Source organism: Pongo pygmaeus, chromosome 12 (assembly GCF_028885625.2).
Source record: "Pongo pygmaeus isolate AG05252 chromosome 12, NHGRI_mPonPyg2-v2.0_pri, whole genome shotgun sequence".
NCBI classification, from domain to species: Eukaryota; Metazoa; Chordata; class Mammalia; order Primates; family Hominidae; genus Pongo; species Pongo pygmaeus.
In genome coordinates this window covers 107245156-107267178 of record NC_072385.2, presented here as the reverse complement: position 1 = coordinate 107267178, position 22023 = coordinate 107245156, and the positions used below count along the sequence as shown (strand labels likewise).

The window sequence follows — 22023 nt, the reverse complement described above, 5'->3', positions numbered from 1 at the left end:
GCAAACATGAGAGTGTATTTCTAAGGTCAGCATTGGTAGGTGGACAGAGGCCTTGGTGTGGCCATCTGTGGTCCCCACCAACCTACGTCAAGCCACTGGAGACCAACCACCTCCTGGGGTCCCAGCCCATCAGACTCAGTAGCTTCCTGGCCCCAAAAATCCCGAAAGAGAATTCCCCTTTGCAGAAGGCTGGACTCCCCAGGGTAGCACAAGGTAAGCTGGCACCCTCACCCAGGGCTAATTGGGTTCCCAGAAATTTTGACTACAACAAAAAAGCAGGTCCCAGTTCCTCCAGATTCCCAAGGTCAACATGAGTATCTGCTCCAGTCCAGGGCCCTGGCCTTTGCCTGGAATACCATCATCCCTTTGCTAGGCCTCAATTTTTCTTATTAGGAAACTCAGCAATGGGTTTTGAGCTCAATCAAGTGTTGGCGCCATCATCATGTTAGCTCTCTGCCCTTCCCCACTCTGGGCCTCTGTTCTGTCACCTGTTAAATGGGAATTCAGCCCAGATGACCTCCTGCACCACATGCAAGTTCCCTGTGGTGCTCGTTTCAAGATTCTAGACTTCTGAGTCCTGATAAGGCTCTTGCCTGCCTCTCATCAACTCAGTCCTTCCACAGCCCACCCCCCAACCCCAGGTTAGATGCTAGTGAGGTCCCTCATTAATCTAGTTGACAGGCCTGGAACCTGCTTCTGTTTGTCAATTCCTTCCTCCCAGCATGCTGGTCCAGAGCCCAGCAGCTGGGGCCATGGGTGTCAGGATTCCTCCCTTGGCAGTCCCTGTCACCCAAGCAGATCATCTAAGCCTCAGGCTAGCTTCCTTCCCGGGCTCTGGCAGGGGTTGGTTTCCAGCCCTTATCAAGAAAAGAGGGAACAGAGGGCTGTGGCATGCCAGTCCTACTGTAATGACTGCAGCTTCCCTTATCTCCCTTAATCTTGCCATCCTCTTGAGGCAGATGGGGCCAGGAACCCCACTTTAAGAAAAAGAGGCAGGGCAGACCCCACCCAGAGGTGCCGACTCCAGAGCTTGAGCTCCTTCCTCAGCCTTGTGCTGCCTCCTTAGGTCTCCTCTGGGAAAGCAGGGCAGAATTCTTTGGCCGGGAGTCCTGCCTTAACTCAATTCATCAAATATTTATTAATAGACCAGAAGGTTTGCTTGGCATGGTGTTAGGGGACAGAAAGGGACCACAGAACCTATGGGGTGATTTCCTTCCAGCCCCTGGGCTGGGCCTTGGTCCCTCCCCCAGGGCAGTGTCAGGCCATCGTCAGACACCCGTGGGCCTCTGGCAGCAGCTTTCCCAATTGTTCTTTTGGATCCAGCAAGTTACAGCTCATTCCTTTGGCCCACATTGTTCCTTAACGACATCACTTTTTCCATCTCCCAAAAGCATCGTGCCCTTCCGCCTGAGCACTGCCTCCCAGCTGATCTCCATCTCCCTGACTTGCTGTAGTTTCCATGGATCGCTGGAGGGCATCATCTTTGGATCATCTGAGATCTGTGAAGCTCAGAGTCTGAGTACCCCAGGCCTCCCCATGGTGACCCAACACCATGACCAACCTTGTCCATGTGGTTGGATGGTCTCTGTCCCTTCAAATCACTGGGTGCCCTGGAGACACAGATCTTCTCCAGGCACCCGGCTCAAAGCCTCAAAAGCATCCTTTAACTTGTGCACAGATATGGGGATCCTTATGAGTCCCTGCTTGGGCTGGATGTCAGGTTGGGCCATGGACAACTCTTCCTCTCCCTCATCTCCACCTCACATGGGTCACTAGCACATTCACTGGCAGTCTTCTCTCGCAGTCCCTTTGCAAGCTCAAGTCACTTGGCATCACCCACAGCTCTACATACTTCCTATTCCAAGTTAAGCATAGGTTCCTCCTGGGTGAATCCAGGTGCTGGGTCCTGGCCCTCCCAACAGCCTTCCTCTCTGATCTACTCATTCATGCATGTGACCAGTATTTTCCTAAGCTCTCACTATGTGCCAGGCCCAGTGTTGCCAGCACCTTCTGTTTTACTCCCTGTCATTGATAGCTCTGGCCCCCACCATTTTCTAATGAGGGAGTGTGGCACAGATGGCAAAGCACACACTTGGGAGTCAGAGTTATCTGGGTTTCAGTCCCAGATCTGTCATCTGTTTGTTTGTTTATTTGTTTATTTATATATTTATTTAAGACCGAGTCTCACTCTGTCACCCAGGCTAGAGTGCGGTGGCGTCATCTCGGCTCACCGCAACCTCCACCTCCCAGGTTCAAGCGATTCTGGTGCCTCAGCCTCCTGAGTAGCTGAGATTACAGGTGCCTGCCACCACACCTGGCTAATTTTTGTATTTTTTTAGTAGACACAGGGTTTCACCATGTTGGCCAGGCTGGTCTCAAACTCCTGACCTCAAGTCGTCTGCCTGCCTCAGCCTCCCAAAGTGCTGGGATTACAGGCATGAGCCACCGAGCCTGGCCATGCTGTCTATTTAATTATGAAAACTTAGACAAGTTGCTTCACTGGAAGCTTCAGTTTCCTCATCTGTCAGCTAGGAATGCTGCCATTGCTAAGGTGGTTGGGAGCACTAAGTGCATTCACATATGTATGTGGTGCAATGTGTATTTCTGGCATAAAGGCAAGAAAGAGGCTGGTATTTGGAGGAACTGCAAAGAATACAGAATGGCAGGTCCAAGGAGCCCTAGGGGAGCAATAGGGCGTGCAGCCGGAGAGGCCAGCTCGGTGAATGGTGCATGGCATGGAGGACCAACCGAGGAACCCAGGCCAGGCAGAGCCAACAAAGCCAGGAGCTCATGATGTCATACCCCTGCCCAAACACCTTCATGTCCCCCAGCTGCCTCCAAGTGGCAGTGCAGGTTTCTTTGACCAACCCTTGAGGCTTTCCAGCAAGCATCCAGTCTAGCCTTCTCTCCCATCACACTCTGAAAAAGATGGGGAATAAAGTGGCATCTTCTTTACAGCCTCTTTCTCGGTGAATGGTTAGTGCTGGGTGCGGAGGAGCAGGACAGCCCGGGCCTGCCTCTGTGCTCCAGCCCCCACATCCTGCCTCCTTCCTTTTCTTCTCTTTTGGGCCTGATCCAGGAGAATCCGCTCTCCCCAGCCCCAGTCTCTGAATCAGGGTTGCTTCTTGCCCCCTGCCCCACTCCCACTAAATACCACCCAAAGGTTGTGTGTCGCTCAGCAAGGCCAATGGTTGCCAATCAGCACCAGGGCTCTTCTTTGAGGACAGACTGAGGCTTCTGAGGCATCTGAGATCACCAAGGCCAGAAAAAGCTAAAAGTCAGGTAGTTCCCACCGTCTGCTCCAGCAAGGCCAGCTGGCTCTCAAAACCATCAAAACAGAGAGAAGGGCGAGGTTGGAGAGGGAGACCTGAAGCCCAGCTATTAATAACATTCTCACCTTTTAACAAAATATTATATTAGTTTCACATTCACACTGGCAGTCTCCCCACCCCTGTGTGAGGTGGGCTATGCAGACATTGCTGTCTCCATTTTCTCACTTATAGAGGGGAAACTGAGGCTCAGAGAAGGGCTGTGGCCTGCCCAAGGTCACCACAGAGGCCTCTTGCCTTCTGGTCCCTTCCACTGGGCTGCCCATCTGGTGAGTTTGCTTCACATCAGTTGTTTGGTACTGATCCAGAGTTCTAGAACTTCTGTTTAAAATCCCCCTTCAGCATGGGGAGGGGGCAGCATTCAGAAAATCTTCCAGGGAGTTCTTCCTCTGGAAAAGGAGAATGCCATGTGAAGCAGCGTGGATAGAACAGATGCCATCGTGGCCCACACCTCATCTCTTTCCATCATGCTCATCACCCTTCATTTCCAGGGACCCCCCTTCCCGTCTGTTAACACTCTAACATGACCCACCCAACTTCCTCGACAAATCTAGGACTCCGAAGCCACTAAATCATGGTCCAAAATATCACAGCTGTTTTTGGGGGAACACACATTTCATAAAATTTCTACAGAAAAAGAAGAATACTACCAGGACATCTGTATTTTTATTTTAAAAATGTGTTATTTGAGTTATTTTTTAAAACACGGTCTGAATAATTAGATCTTGTAGTGTGTGTGTTGTGTGTTTGGGGATTTCAAACAGGTTTTTCTCTAGCCGGTCAGCTCACTTTAACCTGAACCAGAATTCAAGCCAGCTGGGCTGGATAGACCAGAGTTTCAAGATTAGAATGGATCTTCTCTAGTCCATCCTATTTGTTTGACAGATAGGGAAACTGAGGCTCAGAATAGAGAAGTGCTCTCCTCAGTGAAATTCAGCTCCTTTGTGGCAGAGCCAAGCCTCAACCCAGGTCTTTGAGTGCCCCTTTGATACTGTTTCTACAGTGCACTGTGCTCTGAGATCCGGGAAGCCTGTGGAAGGGGCCAGGGAACTGCTTTCTGAGCAGCCCCTGGCCTTAGACCAGCCTGCCCAGGCCTGGACCTCAGGCTGCTCTGATGCTCCTACTCGCGCATGTGTCTGGCTCAAACGGCTATCCCTTTGGACCGCTGCAAGGGGCTGATTAGATGTAATTGCTTTGCCTAGAGCGAGCTATCTGCTTAGTAGTATCAGCTCCCAGTAATTAGCCTGCCAGAGGCCCATTTCCCTTGCTGGAGTCCAGGGCCTCCAGGCCCTCACTGCAACCTGTGCGTGATGGACCTCCCTCTGCAGGTAACAGGGTGTACAGTGTATGTGGGTGGGCTTCTGGTTTGGGTTGGAGAGCTGGAAGAAAGCACTGCTGTGGAGGCTATGCAAGAACTCCAGATGCATCCCTTCCTGAGGCCTGGAGCCAGGGAATACAGCATTTCCAGGTGGGAGGGATAGAGTCTGGCATAGACAGACTGCTCCATAAATGTCAAACTGAGCCCAACAAATCCACAAAGGGCATCTAGACCAGCCCCAAACTCAAAATATTCAACAGTCAAGTCAAAAGGCAATCCTTGCAGACCTGCAATGTGCCAGGCACTCTGCTAGTTCCTAGGATCCTTCTAACACAGCCTCAAGCCACCCAAACTGTGCTTGCATACCTCTGGTGACCAAGTGCTCATCACCATCCTGGAAAGCTCACTCCTTCTTCAGGGACATGGAGAATGTTCCATCTTATGTTGAACTGAAAGCTCTTTCCCTGTTGCATCATCCCCACAGATCACTGGCCCCTTCTGGACTACACAGAGGAAAGCCAATCCCTCCTCAGGTGATAGCTCTCATGTCCCCTGCATCTTTTCTTCTGGCTGAACATCCCAAGGCCCCTCCTTTGTGCCACGTACATCATGCTGGCAAGGCCCCTCGTTAATCTGGTTGACAGGCCTGGAACCTGCTTCTGTTTGTCAATTCCTTCCTCCCAGCATGCTGGTCTGGAGCCCAGCAGTGGGGGCCACAGGTGTCAAGATTCCTCCCTTGGCAGAAACAACTACAGCCCTAGCAGAACATGACACTACCCAAGGAGCACCATCGTGGCTGCCTGAGCCTGTCCACTGAGGGAAGAACACCTGCAGCCTGCTCACCAGTAGCAGTCTCCTCTGCTGCCCTCTCCCCTGCCTCCCCCCCCCCCAACACACACACACACAGACACACACTACCGTGTGTGCTCAGAGGCACCACTCAATACGCACGGGCTGATTAATCATTGCAAGTGTTCTTGTAATTATTGCATTCGGTGCTGAGAACACGCTGCCTCTGCTTGCTTCTCAGAAGCCATAAACCTGCACAGAAGGATTTCAAGATTTGTGAGGCTGTTGACACGATCTCTGGGCTCACTTTCTTCCTTAGCAACAATGTGTTTGTCAGGAAATACAAGCTGTGGCCACTCCAGAACCTCTGCAGAGGACAAGCTTAAGGGACTTAATTCTTGCAGTGGGAAGAGGGCGAGTTTAGCGAGCTTATCTTGTGGTATTCGGTTAGGAAGTAGCATAGACGTGAGGCCTGGAGGTGTTCACTCCCCTTGCCAGACCTCAGTTTCCTCATGGGCACTGGGCGTTCTACGCTTTTCTCCAGCTTTAATTACTCTGTGATCCTTGGCCAAATACAGAGAAGACTGGGCATGGAGGGGAAAACGCAAAGGGCCAGGAGACAGAAGCAGGGGGGAAGAGGAGACAAGGACTGAAGCTGAAATTCTCAGACTCACAGACACACACAGACACACACACAGAGACACACACACACACTCCAGGCTGGAGAACAAAGGCTGATTTCCTCCCAGGTCTGGCTCTGTATCACCTGCTGGCCTTCCTAAAACCCCAGTAATGGCTGGGTCTGTCCCAGCCCCTGCCCCAAGTGTGGGAAGGGGAAGGCATTGAAGAGGAAAGGTAAAGGGGGAAGAGGGTGAGATGAGTAGAAAGTGGGGAGGGAGGCACACAAATGGTAAATAAAGTCAGAAAAGTGAATCATCCCAGTGCCGGTGAGGACAGAGCGGGAATCTTGTGCACTGCTGGGGAGAATGAAAACCAAGACAGCCATGCCAAAGACAGCCCGGCAGTATTTAGTGACATGCCTGCACCTGCCCAGTGTCAACCTGTCTCTGCCACATGTTTGCTGTGGCATTGGGGGCCAGTTCAGCGGGCATAAGCACTGTGGCCACTGAACAATTCCCTGCAGATCCTTAAGCACGCATACACAAGGATGCTCATCACAGGCTCAGGGAAACGGAGGCCACTTAGGAGGCCACTCTAGGGGCAAGGGTTCATCACACATGGGGGATGCAGACTGTGAAATAAGGGCTACGGCTTCATGCTGTCCATGGCTGCTATGAGCAGGAGCAAGCCTGACCCCACAGCAACTCCACAAAGCCCTGCTGTTCCTCACTCTCACTAGTAGGAGAGCCAAGCCCAGTCCCAGCCTAGGGCTGGCCTCACAGATCTTTGAATTTGACCCCTCATTCCCAGGTGAGAACCCTTTCTCCCCATCCCACGGCATGACTGGGCAGGGCTAAGAACAGGGCCAGGTGTCCAACCTCCCAGCCCCGTGTGCTCTCCCCGACAGCCCGCAGAGCCTCTCTTTGTTAACAGTTGCCTTTTGTGTTTGATTTGGGCTTGAGATGTTAAACAAATAGCGTCTCTTGACAAACGCAAGCCGGCTGCACTGGGACCAGTTATGCTCCATAAAACCAGGCTAATCCCCTGACTTCTCTCCCTACAGAGATACACCAAGAAACATCCCCAATCATACCCAAAGCACCCTAAATCTGATCAACCTGCAGTCAGAGACCATGATCCCTGGCGCAGCGCTCGGTGTCAGCAATGTCCTCCCGGGCTTTTCTGCAGCAGCTTCTGGGCTTCTCTTCCCCTTCTCAGGCCTGTCCCTGGCTTCATGTCAAGATGGCTCTGGACCCTGCCTCCTACACGAACCATGGGCCCCAGGCCCTACCGACCCACCTGAGCCCACCAGGCCAACTGGACCAAATAGAGGGGTGTTTACAAACACCTTCTCTGTGTCAGTTGCTGTGCCAGGAGCTGTGGGTTACAGACATGAGTAAGGCCCTACCCCTGCCCTACAGGAGCTTATGGTCTGCTCTAAACAGAACGAACTTGAATTTCACGTGAGGATCTGGTCTAGGAACTGATGGAGTCAGGATCTGAACTTCACCTTGTCTGACTCAGGGTCCTACCTCATTGATCCTGCCCCCATCCTCCAGCCAAACTGCCAATACATGGGGCTGGAAAGCAATGGACGGGGAAGTATTTGGGTCTCTCATCCTTCCGGCCACATTCTTGGCCATTGTCCAATGACCACTGCTGGTCAAATGGCCAGGGCTCTCGTTAACATCCCAGAATGTCAGAGCAGGAAGGGACCTTTGGATACAGCCAACGCTTTTGTCTTGTAGAAAAGGAAACTGAGACACATAGAGGCCACGTGAGTTTCCCGAGTCCACCCAACTAGTTGGTGGTAGTTGATGGCAGCACTGGGACCAAACTCCAGCCTCTGGGCTCCTAGTTCAATGCTGTCTCCCACATGCTTCCTTGGGCCTTGGGACACACATCTGCCTTTATCCTCCTCTCCTAAGCTAGACAGGGCTTGTTCCAGCTTTAGAACTATCTCTCTTCAGAGATCCACAGAAGCAGATTGCCAGGGTTTTTCTGCGGGCAGACTCAGCCATCTGTGCCCCTCTCCCTCTGACACTGATGGTCTCTAAGTCAGGTATAGAGTTCCTTAAAGCCTTCATTTGAGTGAGTCACCCAAGGAAACATGTGGAGCAGCTCTAAGGTGCAAAGCACTGCGGGGAGAGTAGCATGAGTGAGAAGGGTTTCCTCCACCCTGGAGAAGATAATGAGCCAGCAGGGAAGACGGACATGAAAGAACAGCTAATCTTCCAGGCAGGAGGAATACCTGCTGAGTTGATGCTTAGACAGGGTGCTGCGGAAGCACAAAAAGAGCCAGTGGTTCTGATCAGAGGAAACTGAGAAATGCTTCATGGAGGGAGTGGTCTTTAAGCTGGGCCTTGGAGCCTGAATAGGAGCTCAACAGACAGATGGGAAAGGCAAGGAGGCACCAGCATCCCAGGTTATGGGAGCCACATGAGACATGTGAAGCATGGAAATACTTGGATGTGTTTAGAACTTAGAGAGGAATGGACTGGAAGATAAAGCTGGTTAATAATTGTGTATGATGTTAGTATACAAAAAATATAGTAACTAATGACACATTCTGTTTAGTTTATCCTACCTAACTCTGTGTCCCTTTCCTCACAAACTAGAATCTTAAAAGTAGTGCTATTTCCTCTTTTTGTCTGATTATTGGGAGAACTAGAGAAACAGAGTCCGGGAAGGTCATGGGATGCTATAAATGAAGGGAGTGTAGACATTTCCTGGTCCAGACCCCTCCACTGATGGATGTGCAGCAAGCCCCAAGGAGAAGGGGCGACTGGCCCCCAATGCCAGAGCAAACAGGTGGCAGAGACAGGTTGACACTGGGCAGGCACAGTCAGGTCTAAGGAGCCCAGGATGGGAAGAAATGGGATAAGCTGATATATCTTTGGCACAATCTGACCCAGGTTGCCTACAAGTCCCAGGGACTACTCAGAAACCTAGACTGGTACCAACACGGCTCCTACTCCAGAACCTTCTCCCCAAGAGAAGGAGAGAGGAGGGGCAGGAAGAAGGAGACCCAGGCTGCCCTCTGGGCTTCAGGGTCTCCCCACCGACAGGTGCCCTGGTCCCACACGTAACAGGTGCAACAAGAAAGTACCAGCCTTGGAACATGAGTCCTGTTCCCCCCTCACTCACTGTGTGACCTTGGACAACACTCTTCCTACTCTCTGGGCCTCAGTTTCCTCATATGTAACACAAGAAGGTTGGGCTAAATGATCTCTAAAGGTCCTTTCAGTATTGAAGTGCTCAGAGAAAAAGCTTCATCATGATTAATAATATATGCCCTGCCCCTAAAGACAGCTTCTTCCCTTTTCCAAAGCTCTTTCGCTCATAATATCACCTTTCATCGGTACAGCTGTCTGGCCTGGCAGTCACAAGCAAGCAGAACCTGGACACAGCCTTTTCACCTTGAAAACCTGGTCTAGCAACCCTCTTGCTCATCTAGACAGGCTTTGGGGGAATTGGCTTCTGGGGTGACTGTCGCCAGGAGCCAATACATCAGAAATACATAGAACCTAACTTGTACCTTCACCTCTGAGAAGCTGGGAAAGGCAGTACTTTCCTTCCAGGGAGCCAGAAGATGCAAAGGGGAAAAGCCTGCAATAGGCTGAGTTGCTGGTCAGAGGACAAGACCAGAAATTCTGTGCCTGCAAAGAAACAAAGATCTTCCCTTGAAGGGGGAGGGGGAACATGGTGCTATAAATGTAGGACCCTCCCATCGGGCTCTGAAGTCATTAGAGAGCCTCATATCATCTGATGTGCACACATGTGTTCTTCTTTGATCTCTCAAAACAAATGGTTCAAGATGTGGGTAGAGCTAATATTATTATCTATTCCACTTTACAAATTGAAAAAAAAAGAGAGACTCAAGGAGTCATGGCAAAGAGCATGGGCTTAAGAGGCAGACAGACTGAAGCTTCTTCCCAGCTGAGTGAAATTTACTGATTCTCTATGTTGCCTTTAGCCTCAGTTTCCCCATCTATAAAATAGGCATGACCACACCTACCTTTCAGGATTGTGGTGAGGACCAGAGATGATGAATCCCTGACACACAACAGATGCTTAATAAATACTTGTTGAAGGAATGAAGGGGTTGGTGGCACTTCTGGGGTGTCTTTGGAGGAGTGTAGTGTCCGGCAGTGACAGGTCAGCCCAGCCTGTGCGTAGATAGTGCTCCAGCTTCTGGCTGACTGCCTCCTGAGTCTGCTCTCAGTCAGGGGCCTTGGTGTCTCTTCCCTGTCTCTCTGCGTGGCCCATGCCAGGGTCCTGTGAAGGACTTTTTAACCCTCCTTGGCACTGAGATTTGCATTCCAATCATTCTGCTCACTCAGCCCATCCAAGTCTGGAGTTGTTTGGAGCTGGGCAAGGCCTATGGGATCATCTGCTATGACACCTCGTTGAAAAGATAAGGAAACAAGGCTCTGAGAGGGTCAGTAATGCCTGAGTTTCCACTGCCCTTCCCACCTCACCACCATAGCCACCATATTGACAAATGAAGAAACTGAGGCATAGGGACCCCCTCTCCTGCCCCAGTTCCCACAGTCTGCCAGTGAGCCTCCTGCTCTGGGCCCCACCTGCCCAATTCCAGCTAGATCCCGGTTCTGCTGGGATGCCCTAAGGTGGTGGCAGGTGCTATCTCTGGCAGCTCAGCCTGTGCCCAGCCTGGTGCACGGGTGCAGGACAGGAACCATGGGAGTCGGGACAGCCTAGAAGCCCCTGGGAGCGAAGCAGGAGGCCTAGACTCCCAGCCTGTGCCTTCTCAGCCAGTTCCAAGAACTGTGCTGACCTGGGAAGGCACACATTGCCTGAGAACAGGGCTTTCCCTTGGGTGTCAGCTCATGTGTGCCCAGGTCCACAGCTGGGCCCTGCCTGCTTCCAAGACAGCCAGAGTCTGGCCCAAGGGAGGAAGGAGTGTGGCCTGGGAGGAAGGAACGCTTGGCTGAGTCCCAGTGCTGTCACGAAATCACTGCATGCCCATGCGTGTCACTTGACCTCTCTGGGCCTCCATTTCCTCATCCATAGGATAAGGGCAGGACAGCGAGGCCCCAAGTGCCTCCTGGCTGCAATATGCTGTGATGAGGATGGAGGGTGGGGTGGGGAGGGGCTCGCTCTGCCTTCCTTGCCTTCCTGTCTGTTTCTCTGTCATTAGTTTATCTCCAGCAATCCAGGCCTCTCTGTCTCAGTCTGTTGCTCTCTCTGTTTCCATCTTTTGCTCTGTATTTTTCTGCCCGCCTCTCTTCTTTTTCTGTCTGAGTGCACCTCTGATTTTATCTCCTCCTCTGTCACACAGCCCCCTTCCCTCAGTCCTACACTGCCTTTCTCCCATTCTCCGTAGTTATCAGCGTTTCGCTGTCTAGTTTTCTCTGTCTCCCGGGCTCGCTCTCTCTCTCTCTTTCTCTCTCTCTGTCCTGCCCGGGCTCTCCCGCGGCCGCCCCTCCCGTCCCCTCCGCCAGCCCCCCTCCTCCCTCCTCGGCGCGTCTCCCCAGTCCTTATTTGGCTGGGCGGGAGGGCTGGCGGGAGGAGGCGGCCTGCGGGCGGGGGGCGGGGGGCGGGCGCGGGGCCGGGCGGAGGAGGGCGGTGGGTGGTGCTGAAGGGACAGCTCCGCGGCGGCGGCGGCGGCGGCGGCGGCCCCGGGCGCGGAGCGGGTGCCCGGCGCGGAGAGCGGCGAGCGCAGCCATGCCCCAGGCCGCCTCCGGGGCAGTAGCAGCGGCGGCTGGGGCCGAGGCGTGGGCCGGGGGCGCCGGGGGGCCGGCAGCGGCCCGGGCGGGACGATGAAGCGGCAGAACGTGCGCACGCTGGCGCTCATCGTGTGCACCTTCACCTACCTGCTGGTGGGCGCCGCGGTCTTCGACGCGCTGGAGTCGGAGCCCGAGCTGATCGAGCGGCAGCGGCTGGAGCTGCGGCAGCAGGAGCTGCGGGCGCGCTACAACCTCAGCCAGGGCGGCTACGAGGAGCTGGAGCGCGTCGTGCTGCGCCTCAAGCCGCACAAGGCCGGCGTGCAGTGGCGCTTCGCCGGCTCCTTCTACTTCGCCATCACCGTCATCACCACCATCGGTAACGGCTCGCCGGGCGGGGAGCGGGAACCCAGGACTGGGCGCGGGGCTCCGGGAGTCGTCCGGGGCCGGCTGGGGCCGGGGGCGGGGGCTCCCCCGAGAGGGGCTGGGCGCGGAACCCTGCGCTCGCAGAAACCCGAGTTCAGCCTGGCGTGTGTGCTCCGCGGGGACGGAACTCGGGGAGGCGTCGATTCCTGGCTCCGGACCTGACTCTCCGGCCGGGCCAGCTCTAACTTGGCCCTGCCATGTTGCATAGGCCCCCAGGGACTCCGAAGTGTGTGAGAGGGGCAGGGACGACCGGCGGAGGCTCGGGCAGGAGGGGTGTGGCCGGGCCAGGCCCTGGAACAGGGCGCTGAGTGTGAGCGGCGGGAGCGCGCCACTGCTCCGTATCCCTGCGGATCGGCTTCCACAGCCTAGCAGGTCTACACCTGCTGGGCTCCGGGGAGGCATGAGGATGCCGGAATGCGGCACTTCGGGGCACTCGGGGCCACCCTATAACGGCGGCTGTGAGTGTACGTGTGTCTGCGTGTTTCAGCTCCAGGAGTTTGGTCACCACCAGTCAGTGCCTGTGATTTTCTCAGAGCGGCAGAACCGGTGCGGGAAGCCAGATCTGGCCTTGTCAGCCTTCTTCTCTGCTGTCCCAGCAAAACAGTCACCTCACAGGAATGACCCCAGTTCTTCTTTCCAAGCCAGAGCAGATCACCATGTAGGAGGCCACACGTACACCCAGACTGTTAGACAACACAGGCATAGGCACACACGCACACAGATACACAGGCACTCACAGGGTACACACAGGGCGGGCACACACACACACACACACAGAGACAGACAGAGAGAGAGAGAGAGAGAGAGAGAGAGAGAACAAACGTTGCCCAGGAAAGGAATCTCTAGCCAGGCCCTCGGTGGTGCTATTCAAAACTGTCCAGACGGGAGTAACACCTTACCTGTCCCCAACACCCTACGATTCCAGCCCAACTCCATCACTACCATGCTATATGACCTTGGGCAAGTCCCTTCCCCTGCCTGGGTCTCAGGCTCACCTCCAGACGAGGAGGGGTGGCCAAAATGATCTCAAGAGCTCCTCCCCAGCCCTGACGTGCTTGGATTCTGAGATGAACCCCACCTTCCCCCAAAGCCCATTGAGATGCCTCCAGAAGCAGTTTCTTCTGTCTTTACTGTTCCCTCTCCTCTCCCTAGTCCCCTTCCCTGCCTTGGTCAGACTCCCAGGGGTTCGTTGCCACTTAGCACAGCCCATGAAGATGGCATTGTTTTCCTGGGAGTCAACAGGGTCTGAGGGAGCAAAAGGCAGGACTAGACGCTCTTCCTGCGGTCGATCCACTGCAGGACGCTGTTCCAAGAATCTACGGCTCCCTGGGGACCATGGGGAGCTATGCTGTGTCGTTTCTGGATTCTTCTCTTGGAAGAGGGAGGAAAGGGCCCTGGGAGTGGATGTGGCCCAGCTGGGGCACCTCTGGGTCCTACTGATCCTGTGAGTTTAGGAAAGGATGATGAGACTTAGGTCTGCCCAAAGAGGAGCCCGCTTCCTGAAAAAGACCAGCCCAGATTTGGTCTGCAGTCTCTTCCACTCTCACACCCCACTACTATTTGCCAGGGTTTCAGTAGCTGTTTAGCGTCTGGAGAATCAGAAAAATCAGACTGAACATCCTCGGACTCTCTTTCTCCCTCTTTTCCACACATCAAGCCTTCACGCGTGTCCCCTTTCCTTCTCAGGCCCATGGTCGCCAGCTTCATAGTAACCTCCCAACTGACCTCCCTGCCTACCCCACAACAAGGCATGCTCCCCTGGACAATGCTGCCAGAAAGAAAAACTCAGCTGTCACCAAACCAATTCCCTTCTTGGAATCCCTCAGTGGCTCTCCACTGTCCATGGAATCTGGTCTATGCTCCTTCTCTCAAATTTTGAGGATCTCCATACCTGGCTCCAACCTCTATGTCTGACTTCATGTCTCACTTCTTACTTATGTGATCCCTCTCGATAGCTGCCAACCTGTCCTCTGAAAATACCTTAAGTATGCCTGTCTGGCATGCCTTTTTCTCTACCCTTTTTCTTTTCTTTTTTCTTTTTTTGAGAGAAAGAGTCTCACTCTGTCTCACCCAGGCTGGAATGCAGTGGTGTAATCATAGTTCAGCACAACCTCAAACCCCTGGCCTCAAGCGATCCTCTCACCTGGGCCTCCCAAAGTGCTGGGATTACAGGCGTGAGCCACTGCACCTGGCTCTACCTTCTATTTATCTTGTCCATGCTAACCTTCCAGGTCCAGCTTAAATCCCACCTCCTCCTCAAAGCCTCCCAATCCACTGCTCTGGACAACTGCAGGTCTCACTGTGAGGATGATCTGGGTGACACACTGTTGGCTGTTTTGAATGGTTATTTACATTATAGGTGAAGTGTTTTGTCTCTTTGACCACACTGTACTTAACCTCCATGTGGGCAGGCCCTGCAGTTCCTGTCTCTGTGCTCCAAGTGCCAGCATAGTACCCAGAGGCTGTGAGCACACACAGAATGCTGTTGATGGGTTCAAGGTGTGCAGAAATGAAAGGGCAGCATCCTTCCCTCCACCCCTGCCGTTTCCCAAAGTGCTTGCAGTCCTCACCAAGAGAGGTGCTAAAGCCATGGGGGGAGAGGCAGACAGAGTGCGGTTCTGGTGATTATTTATAAAGTGCTGGGCAAGAGGAAAGACAACATCAGACCACCACCCTGGTTCTGTGGGGGCCCCAGCCTGGCACTGCTCCCTCCCTGCCCCACCTGACCATCCTGGCTTTGTGTTGCCTTCCACTGCAGCTATGCCACCTTGCTGGAAGCTGTCCACAGGGGCTCTTCTCTAAGAAAAACCTATTTGGGCTGTGATCAGGTGGTTGGAAGGGGCCCTAAGTTAGGCTGATAATGGCCCCAAACCCAAGGGCAGCAGCCTGTGTTCACCTGACCTCTTTGAATACATGAATGAGTCTCATTCTGAGATACCGGGTGTCCCATTGGGATGGAATAATGACAGCACCTCCCATCATTTGGTACCTTAGTGATCACAATGCACTTGCATCGCATGTCATGATTCTCAGTCTTCACGACTTGGCGAAGTTGCTGGGCAGGTATTGTTAGCTCTGTTGCATGGATGAAGGCATGAAGGCTCAGGGAAGGGAAGCGGCTCCCCCAGTCACCCAGCTGGTAAGCAGCAGAGTCAGAGTGGGAAGCTGGGTCTTCTGACTCCAAGCCCAGTGCTCTTTCCCTGCTGGTCTTTTGGCTGCTTCCTTTGCCTCCATATGCTATGAAGCTCAAACCCAGCCAGGCCTGACACAGCCAAGCCGTGGTTAGTGATGCCAGCTCACAGGGTGCTCATGGGCAGCCCTGATTGGTTGGAGGTCAGCAGGTTCTTTCTTAGTCATTCACCTGGTTAGTCACCGTCTCCACTGGCTGGAAGGATTCCTCCAGCTCCCTATCCCTGGTCTCCCAGCCAGGAAACCCTTCCTTTGCTGGTGCCCTAAGTTCACCCAACAGTAATAGAAAGTCATTTCTTAGGAAGTCTTAACCACTTTAGCTGTTGAGTCATTAAACTCCTCCAGGGCCCAAGCCTCATCTATTCATAGCCCAGAGGCTGTCAGAGCAGGAAGGGGCTTCGGAGATCAGCTGGTACCACCCCCTGCTCTTACAGATAAGGAGTCAGAGAGGTGACAGAAATCACACACAGTCAGAGGGTAGCAAAAACCTTACCCCCAGTCCCCTACTCCTTCTACTTGTTCAGGATACTTATTTATTATTTTTATTAACAACAGCAGCAGCAACAACCATAACAATGGCAACCAACATTTATTATTTACTTTGTGGCAGGCTCTATACTAGACGCTTCATTTGTACTCCCTTATTTAATTCTCTCACCAACCTCTCTAGATGGGCATTATTACCCCCATTTTTCAGCTGAGGAACCTGAGGCTCTGAGGGTAGATGACTCCCCCATGGCCTCAGGACTTGAAAGCACGGCACTTGCCCAGATTCGATTGGACCTCCCTGACTCTCCTGCCCTGAATTTTTCACGAATTCTTTCTCCATTTCAAGAGCCCATTCCATGCTGGGTGCAGTGGCTGACACCGGTAATCCCAGCACTTTGGGAGGTGGAGGCGGAAGCAGACAGATCACTTGAGGCCAGGAGGTCAAGACCAGCCTGGACAACATGGCAAAACCCAGTCTCTACTAAAAATACAAAAATTAGCCAGGCATGGTGGTTCATGCCTGTAGTCCCAGCTACTCAGGAGGCTGAGGCATGAGAATCACTTTGAACCCAGAAGGTGGAGGCTGCAGTGAGCCGAGATCGCACCATTGCACTCCAGCCTAGGGAACCTAGAAGCCAAGGCTTGCCTTTTCCCCAGCAAAGCCCTCCCCAGAAGCACGGGGCCTCCTGCTCCAGCACACTCCAGTCAGGCCTGCTGCTTCCCACACCCTGGCCCCTGACCAAACCAGATGACTTGTCACAGCTGTGCCCAGCACCCGCCATGGGCACCTGCCATGGGCTCGCAGGTGCCCATTCTCCCACTGCAGGTCCTGGGAATCTTTTTGGCTCTAAGGCAACAACAAAGAGACCAGGTGATTGATTTGCTGATGGGGCTGGGGCAGAAAATCTTCTGTTCTGCTCTTTCCCCAGCTTCCAGCCTTGCTCAGCTGAGCACCACCTCCCGTCGCCCACCACATGGCCTGAGAACCCTTAGACTGTGAACTCAAGCAGGTGATTCATGAAGAAACCTATACTTTTTACACCTTTTCAAGAAGGAAAGTACAGATGTGATCTGCCACCCCCAAAATCCCAGAGGTCCTAAAATAAGAGAAGGAGACATTAGCAATCTTCCAAACACCCAGAGAGGTGAGCAGCTTGTCCACACTCACACAGGGAGTTGAGAGTATGACCCTGATTAGAAGCCAGGCCTTCCGGTGCCCACACTAGCATTCTCTGCATCCTCCAGCCTGTCCCCCACACCCCACCATCTCTCTTAGCACTCAGGCCTCTGGCAGCTCATCACTCCATTGTTCGAGGCCTCTTTCGACTTTCCAAGGTGAAGGAAGGGTAGCCCAGCCTAGGAAAGTCCCGGCACCCACCTCAGTCGGCATTTCCTTCCTGCCCACAGGCTAGCCCATGGGCATGCTTCGACCCCACAATTACTGCAGGGCAGCGGAGGAACATAGGCACTGACTTGGAAGCTGGAGTGCCTGGGTTCATCTCAATCCACCCTACCCCCATTCCCCTGCCGCCACTAGCTGTATGTCCTTGGACACATTATCTAATCTCTCTGAGCTTGTTTTGTCATTTACAAAGTGGGGATAATAATATGTGCCTGCTAGGATTAAATGGGATCATAAAAAGAAAGTGCCTGGTACAGAGAAGGCACTTAATAATTTGCCATTATTATTGTTATTAATACTATTGTTTGTGTATTATCACTTGCCTTACCAAGGAACTGCTCTGTCTCCCAAGGGTTACCATGCCCACGGCTACCTCTGCTGCTTCCTAATAGGTGGGAACAGTGAGGCTGAGGGCCAGGAGATTGCCACACCCTTTCCCCTTATCTTCCCAATCCCACTCCCCACCCCCATCTCCCCACTCCTCAGCCATGCCTGGTGTCTCCTTAACTGTCCAGGCTCCTGCTCCTCCTCAGAGCAGAAAGCTAGCAAGGGGCTGGGCGTGGTGGCTCATACCTGTAATCCCAGCACTTTGGGAGGCTGAGGTGGGCAGACCTTGCAGAAAGCTAGCCAGGGGCTGGGTGTGGTGGCTCACGCCTGTAATCACAGCACTTTGGGAAGCCGAGGTGGGCAGATCGCGTGAGGTCAGGAGTTCGAGACCAGCCTGGCCAACAATGGTGAAACCCTGCCTCTACTAAAAATACAAAAATTAGCCAGGTGTGGTAGCACGCGCCTGTGATCCCGGCTACGCAGGAGGCTCAGGCAGGAGAATCACTTAAACCTGGGAGGCAGAGGTTGCAGTGAGCCAAGATCGTGCCACTGCACCCCAGCCTGGGCAACACAGCAAGACTCAGTCTCAGAAAAAAAAAAAGAAAAGAAAGAGAAAGAAAGAAAGAAAGAAAGCCAGCCAAGGAGAAAGGTACACGGTGGTAGGAGAAACTACAGAGCGTGTTTGGCCAGAGATCTTTCTGACTCTGCCATGCCTCCTGTCTGCAGGTCCCATTTCCACGCATTACCGTTAGGGGCTGGAGGCACGGAGAGAGTGGGGGTGAGAACAGGACAAAAATAGAAGACACACGCCTGGCCACAGTGGGGACAGGACAAACACAATAAGTATTTTCAAAGCAAACATAAACAAGCACAGATGAATGTAGTGCAAATCACCACTATAAACAGCTTTCAGCTGGCTGCACAAACGGTGAATCTGTGAGTTGATTTTGTAATTTAAAAAAAATGTAGAAATGATTTCCCTGCAGTCAGCCGCAAGCAAGTGGAGACCAGGCTCTAACTGAGACCACTGTGGGTCTAGGCCAAGCTCAGTGGAGACCCAGCACGGACACTTCCTCCTCCACTCCCTCTCCACCTTGGACACAGGGAATGGACAAGTGTCTGTAACAGGCCGGGTGCTGTCCACAACATTTCCTGTCACCAGAATCTCCACACTGCTCGAGGACGGCAGGCGGCATCATCCTGCACAGTCAAGGAAAAGGACGCTCAGAGAGGTTCAGAAATCTGGGCAGGACCCTACAAATATAAAATGACAGCACCAGGACTTGCACCCAGGTCTGTAGGGAGTATTTCTTCATGGAGTCATGCAACCCCCACTCCCCATGGAGCCTCTGCGATTCCTTCTATGTGAACACAGCTAGCGGTGGCAGATGGGTACCAGGGTCTATGCAGGGTACTCAGTTGTGGGCTCAGCTTCAGGGTCTCTTGCCCTCAGAACTATGGATAGAGCATTTAGCCCAAAGAGAGAACAGAATTTTAGCTCCAATCGTCTCAGTTCACAGTTTGGAGACTAAAATTCAGGCTGGAAAAGGGTGATGCTTACAGCTATCATCGGAGCTGGGCATAGAGCCCTGTTTCCTGACCCCTCCGCCAGCCTCTGGTCCTCAGAGAGCCACATGACAAATGTCTTTCGTGGCAGCACAAAGAGCAGTCAACCGCCCAGCTGATGCCACTGCTTCCCTGTCTGTCCACGTTCTCTCATTGTCCAGAAACTGCCCATGCTACAGCAGCTCCCAGGTGGCTCCCAGAGACCTTCCCCTCAGCTGAAGCCAGCATCCCCAAGCTACTGCCACAAGTCACAGCTTCACTTTCCCATTTACTAGAGCCAGCCTCAACTGTGGCCTGGAGCTGCAGCTCCAGTTCTCCTGGGCTGGTGGCCTCTCTGGCTGGGCCTGACATCCCATCCTCACCCTTCACAAAAGCAAGTTCCTTACTACCCCCGCTTCCTCCAGTGACACAGCAAAGATCCCTTAGTGAAGGGGCCATGTTGCTGCCAGGAGTGTGGGGCAGGAGGCTGGCCTTCATGCTAGAGAGGTCTTAGACAAATTGTTTGCTGTTGCTGCTTCTGCTTCTTCCTCTTCATCATCATCATCACCATCATCATCATCATCATCATCATCATCACCATCATCATCATCATATCTCTCTCTGTCTCTCTCTCACTCTCTCTGTCTCTGCTGGCTCTGTGATCATGGAAGGAGCAGACACTTCCCTGGTGTACCTCAGTCCTCCCATCTGTATAGAGGAAGCAGTCCACAGAGGGAACAGAGGAGGCCAGCTCAGCAATGCAGAGTTCTCTAAGTCAATACTTCTCAAACTGTAATGTGCAGGGAATAACCTGGTTGATCTGGTGTAAATGCAGATTCTGAATCAGCAGGTCTGGGGCAGAGCCTGAGATTCTGCATTTCCAAAAAGCCCCCAAGGGACACTGATACTGTGGATCAGATCCATTGTCCACATTTTGAGTAGCAAGGCTCTAAAGAACCTGGAGACCTGACATCTGGGAATAGCCATGAGGTGTGTGGACCACAGTTTTAAGAAAAAGAACGTCTGCAGCTGGAAAAGACCTTGGGAATCTGGTGGTAAAATGTCAGAGCTGAGGGCCCAGGGGCTGTGGCCCCTTTCCTGAGGCTGGAGCAATGCTGTGTCTTGCCCCATAGGAGCCAGCTACAGAGCCTGGGTGGAGCCATGTGCTGTAGCTGGCACCATGAGGTAGAAGAAAGGGAAGTGGAGAATGTGGTTGGAAAGGGAGGAGAGAAGTGGAGAATGGCTTGCCCCATGAGGAGGCTGGGGAGCAGGGGACCACTGGTCCTCAGTTGTTGCCATTTCCTCCCCTGTCTGCCAGGAAGGCACCTTAGATCAATGGAAAACCAGTACCCCAGAGATTAAACATCAGAGCGGGAAACTGGCTCCTCCCTCATAGCATCAGCCTCCCTTAGTTTGGGCTGCTATCACAAATTACTGTAGACCGGGGGCTTGAACAACACACATTTTTTAAAAACTTTTATTTTGCCCGGTGCGATAGCTCACGCCTGTGATCCCAGTACTTTGGAGGCCAAGGCAGGGGATCACTTGAGGTCAAAAGTCTGAGACCAGCCTGGCCAACATGGTGAAACCCTATCTCTACTAAAAATACAAAAATTAGTGAGGCGTGGTGGCGCATGCCTGTAGTCCTAGCTATTCAGGGAGCTGGGGCGGGAGAATCACTTGAACCCGGGAGGCGGAGGTTGCAGCTAGCCAAGAAAGCGCCACTGCACTCCAGCCTGGGCAAGAGAGAGAGACCCTGTCTCAATCAATCAATCAATCAATAAAAACTTTTATTTTAAGTTCAGGGATACACATTCAGGTTTGTTATGTAGGTAAACCTGTGACATGGGGGGGGGGTTGTTGTACAGATTATTTCATCACCGAGGTACTAAGCCTAGGACCCATTCGTTATTTTTCCTGATCCTCTCCCTCCTTCCACCCTCCCCCCTCGAGTAGGCCCCAGTGCGTGTGGATCCAGTGGCTGCGAGAGCTGGCTTCCTGGCTTACAGATAGCCATCTTCTTACTGTGTCCTCACATCCTCACATGACAGAGAGAGAGAGAGAATGAGAGAGAGTGCTACCAGACGCTCGCCCTGCTGCAGGCTACATTGTGGAATGCAGATAGTAGCACAAGACCTGTTTTCTTTGGGCCATGTGTGTATGCAAACTTTAAAAGGGACATCAACAACCTGGGGGACTGTCAGAGGAGGGGAGCAGCAGGCCAAATGAGGGACACTTGGTAGGGCGGGCATGGACACCATGAATCCCAACTTCAAATACCTGCCGGGCTATGGTGAGGTGAAAGGTCCAATCTTGTTCTGAGTGTGTCCAAGGGGTTGAACCAGCAGCAGTGGGTAAAGTTCATAGAAAGACTTGATTTAGTTCACTGTAAAGCAGAACTTGTTAAAATTGAAGCTGACCAAAGATGAATTGCACTGCCTCAAGAGGTAGTGAGCTTCCCATCACAGGAAATATACAAGCAGACACTGGATGGACGTACTGCAAAAGCCACTTGTATCAGCCAGGGTTCCACCACAAAAGCAGAACTGGTAGGAGATACATATTAAGAGGTGTTGCAAGGAATTGGCATATAGGCTGGTAGGGGCTGGCTTGGCAAATTTGAGATCCATATGGCAGGCCATCAATAAGGGCAGGCTGGGTCGGGCGTGATGGCTCATGTCTGTAGTCCCAGCATTTTGGCAGTCAAAGGCGGGTGGATCACTTGAGGTTGGGAGTTCAAGACCAGCCTGGCCAACATGGTGAAACCCTGTTGCTACTAAAAATACAAAAATTAGCCAGGCATGGTGGTGGGCACCTGTAATCCCAGCTACTCAGGAGGCTGAGGCAGGAGAATTGCTTGAACCTGGGAGGCAGAGGTTGCAGTGAGCCAAGATTGTACTA

At 52.9% G+C, this 22023-nt stretch overlaps 1 protein-coding gene across 1 annotated transcript in view; it reads left to right on the top strand.

Moving 5' to 3' along the window:
* Window positions 1–11686: 11686 nt before the first annotated feature.
* Window positions 11687–22023, top strand: part of KCNK3 (potassium two pore domain channel subfamily K member 3) — a 43125-nt gene continuing 32788 nt past the window's right edge. The window contains exon 1 of the mRNA XM_054476144.1: window positions 11687–12123. Coding sequence (XP_054332119.1) covers window positions 11841–12123 — 283 coding nt within the window. The 5' untranslated portion in view covers window positions 11687–11840. The remainder of the gene's footprint in view (window positions 12124–22023) is intronic.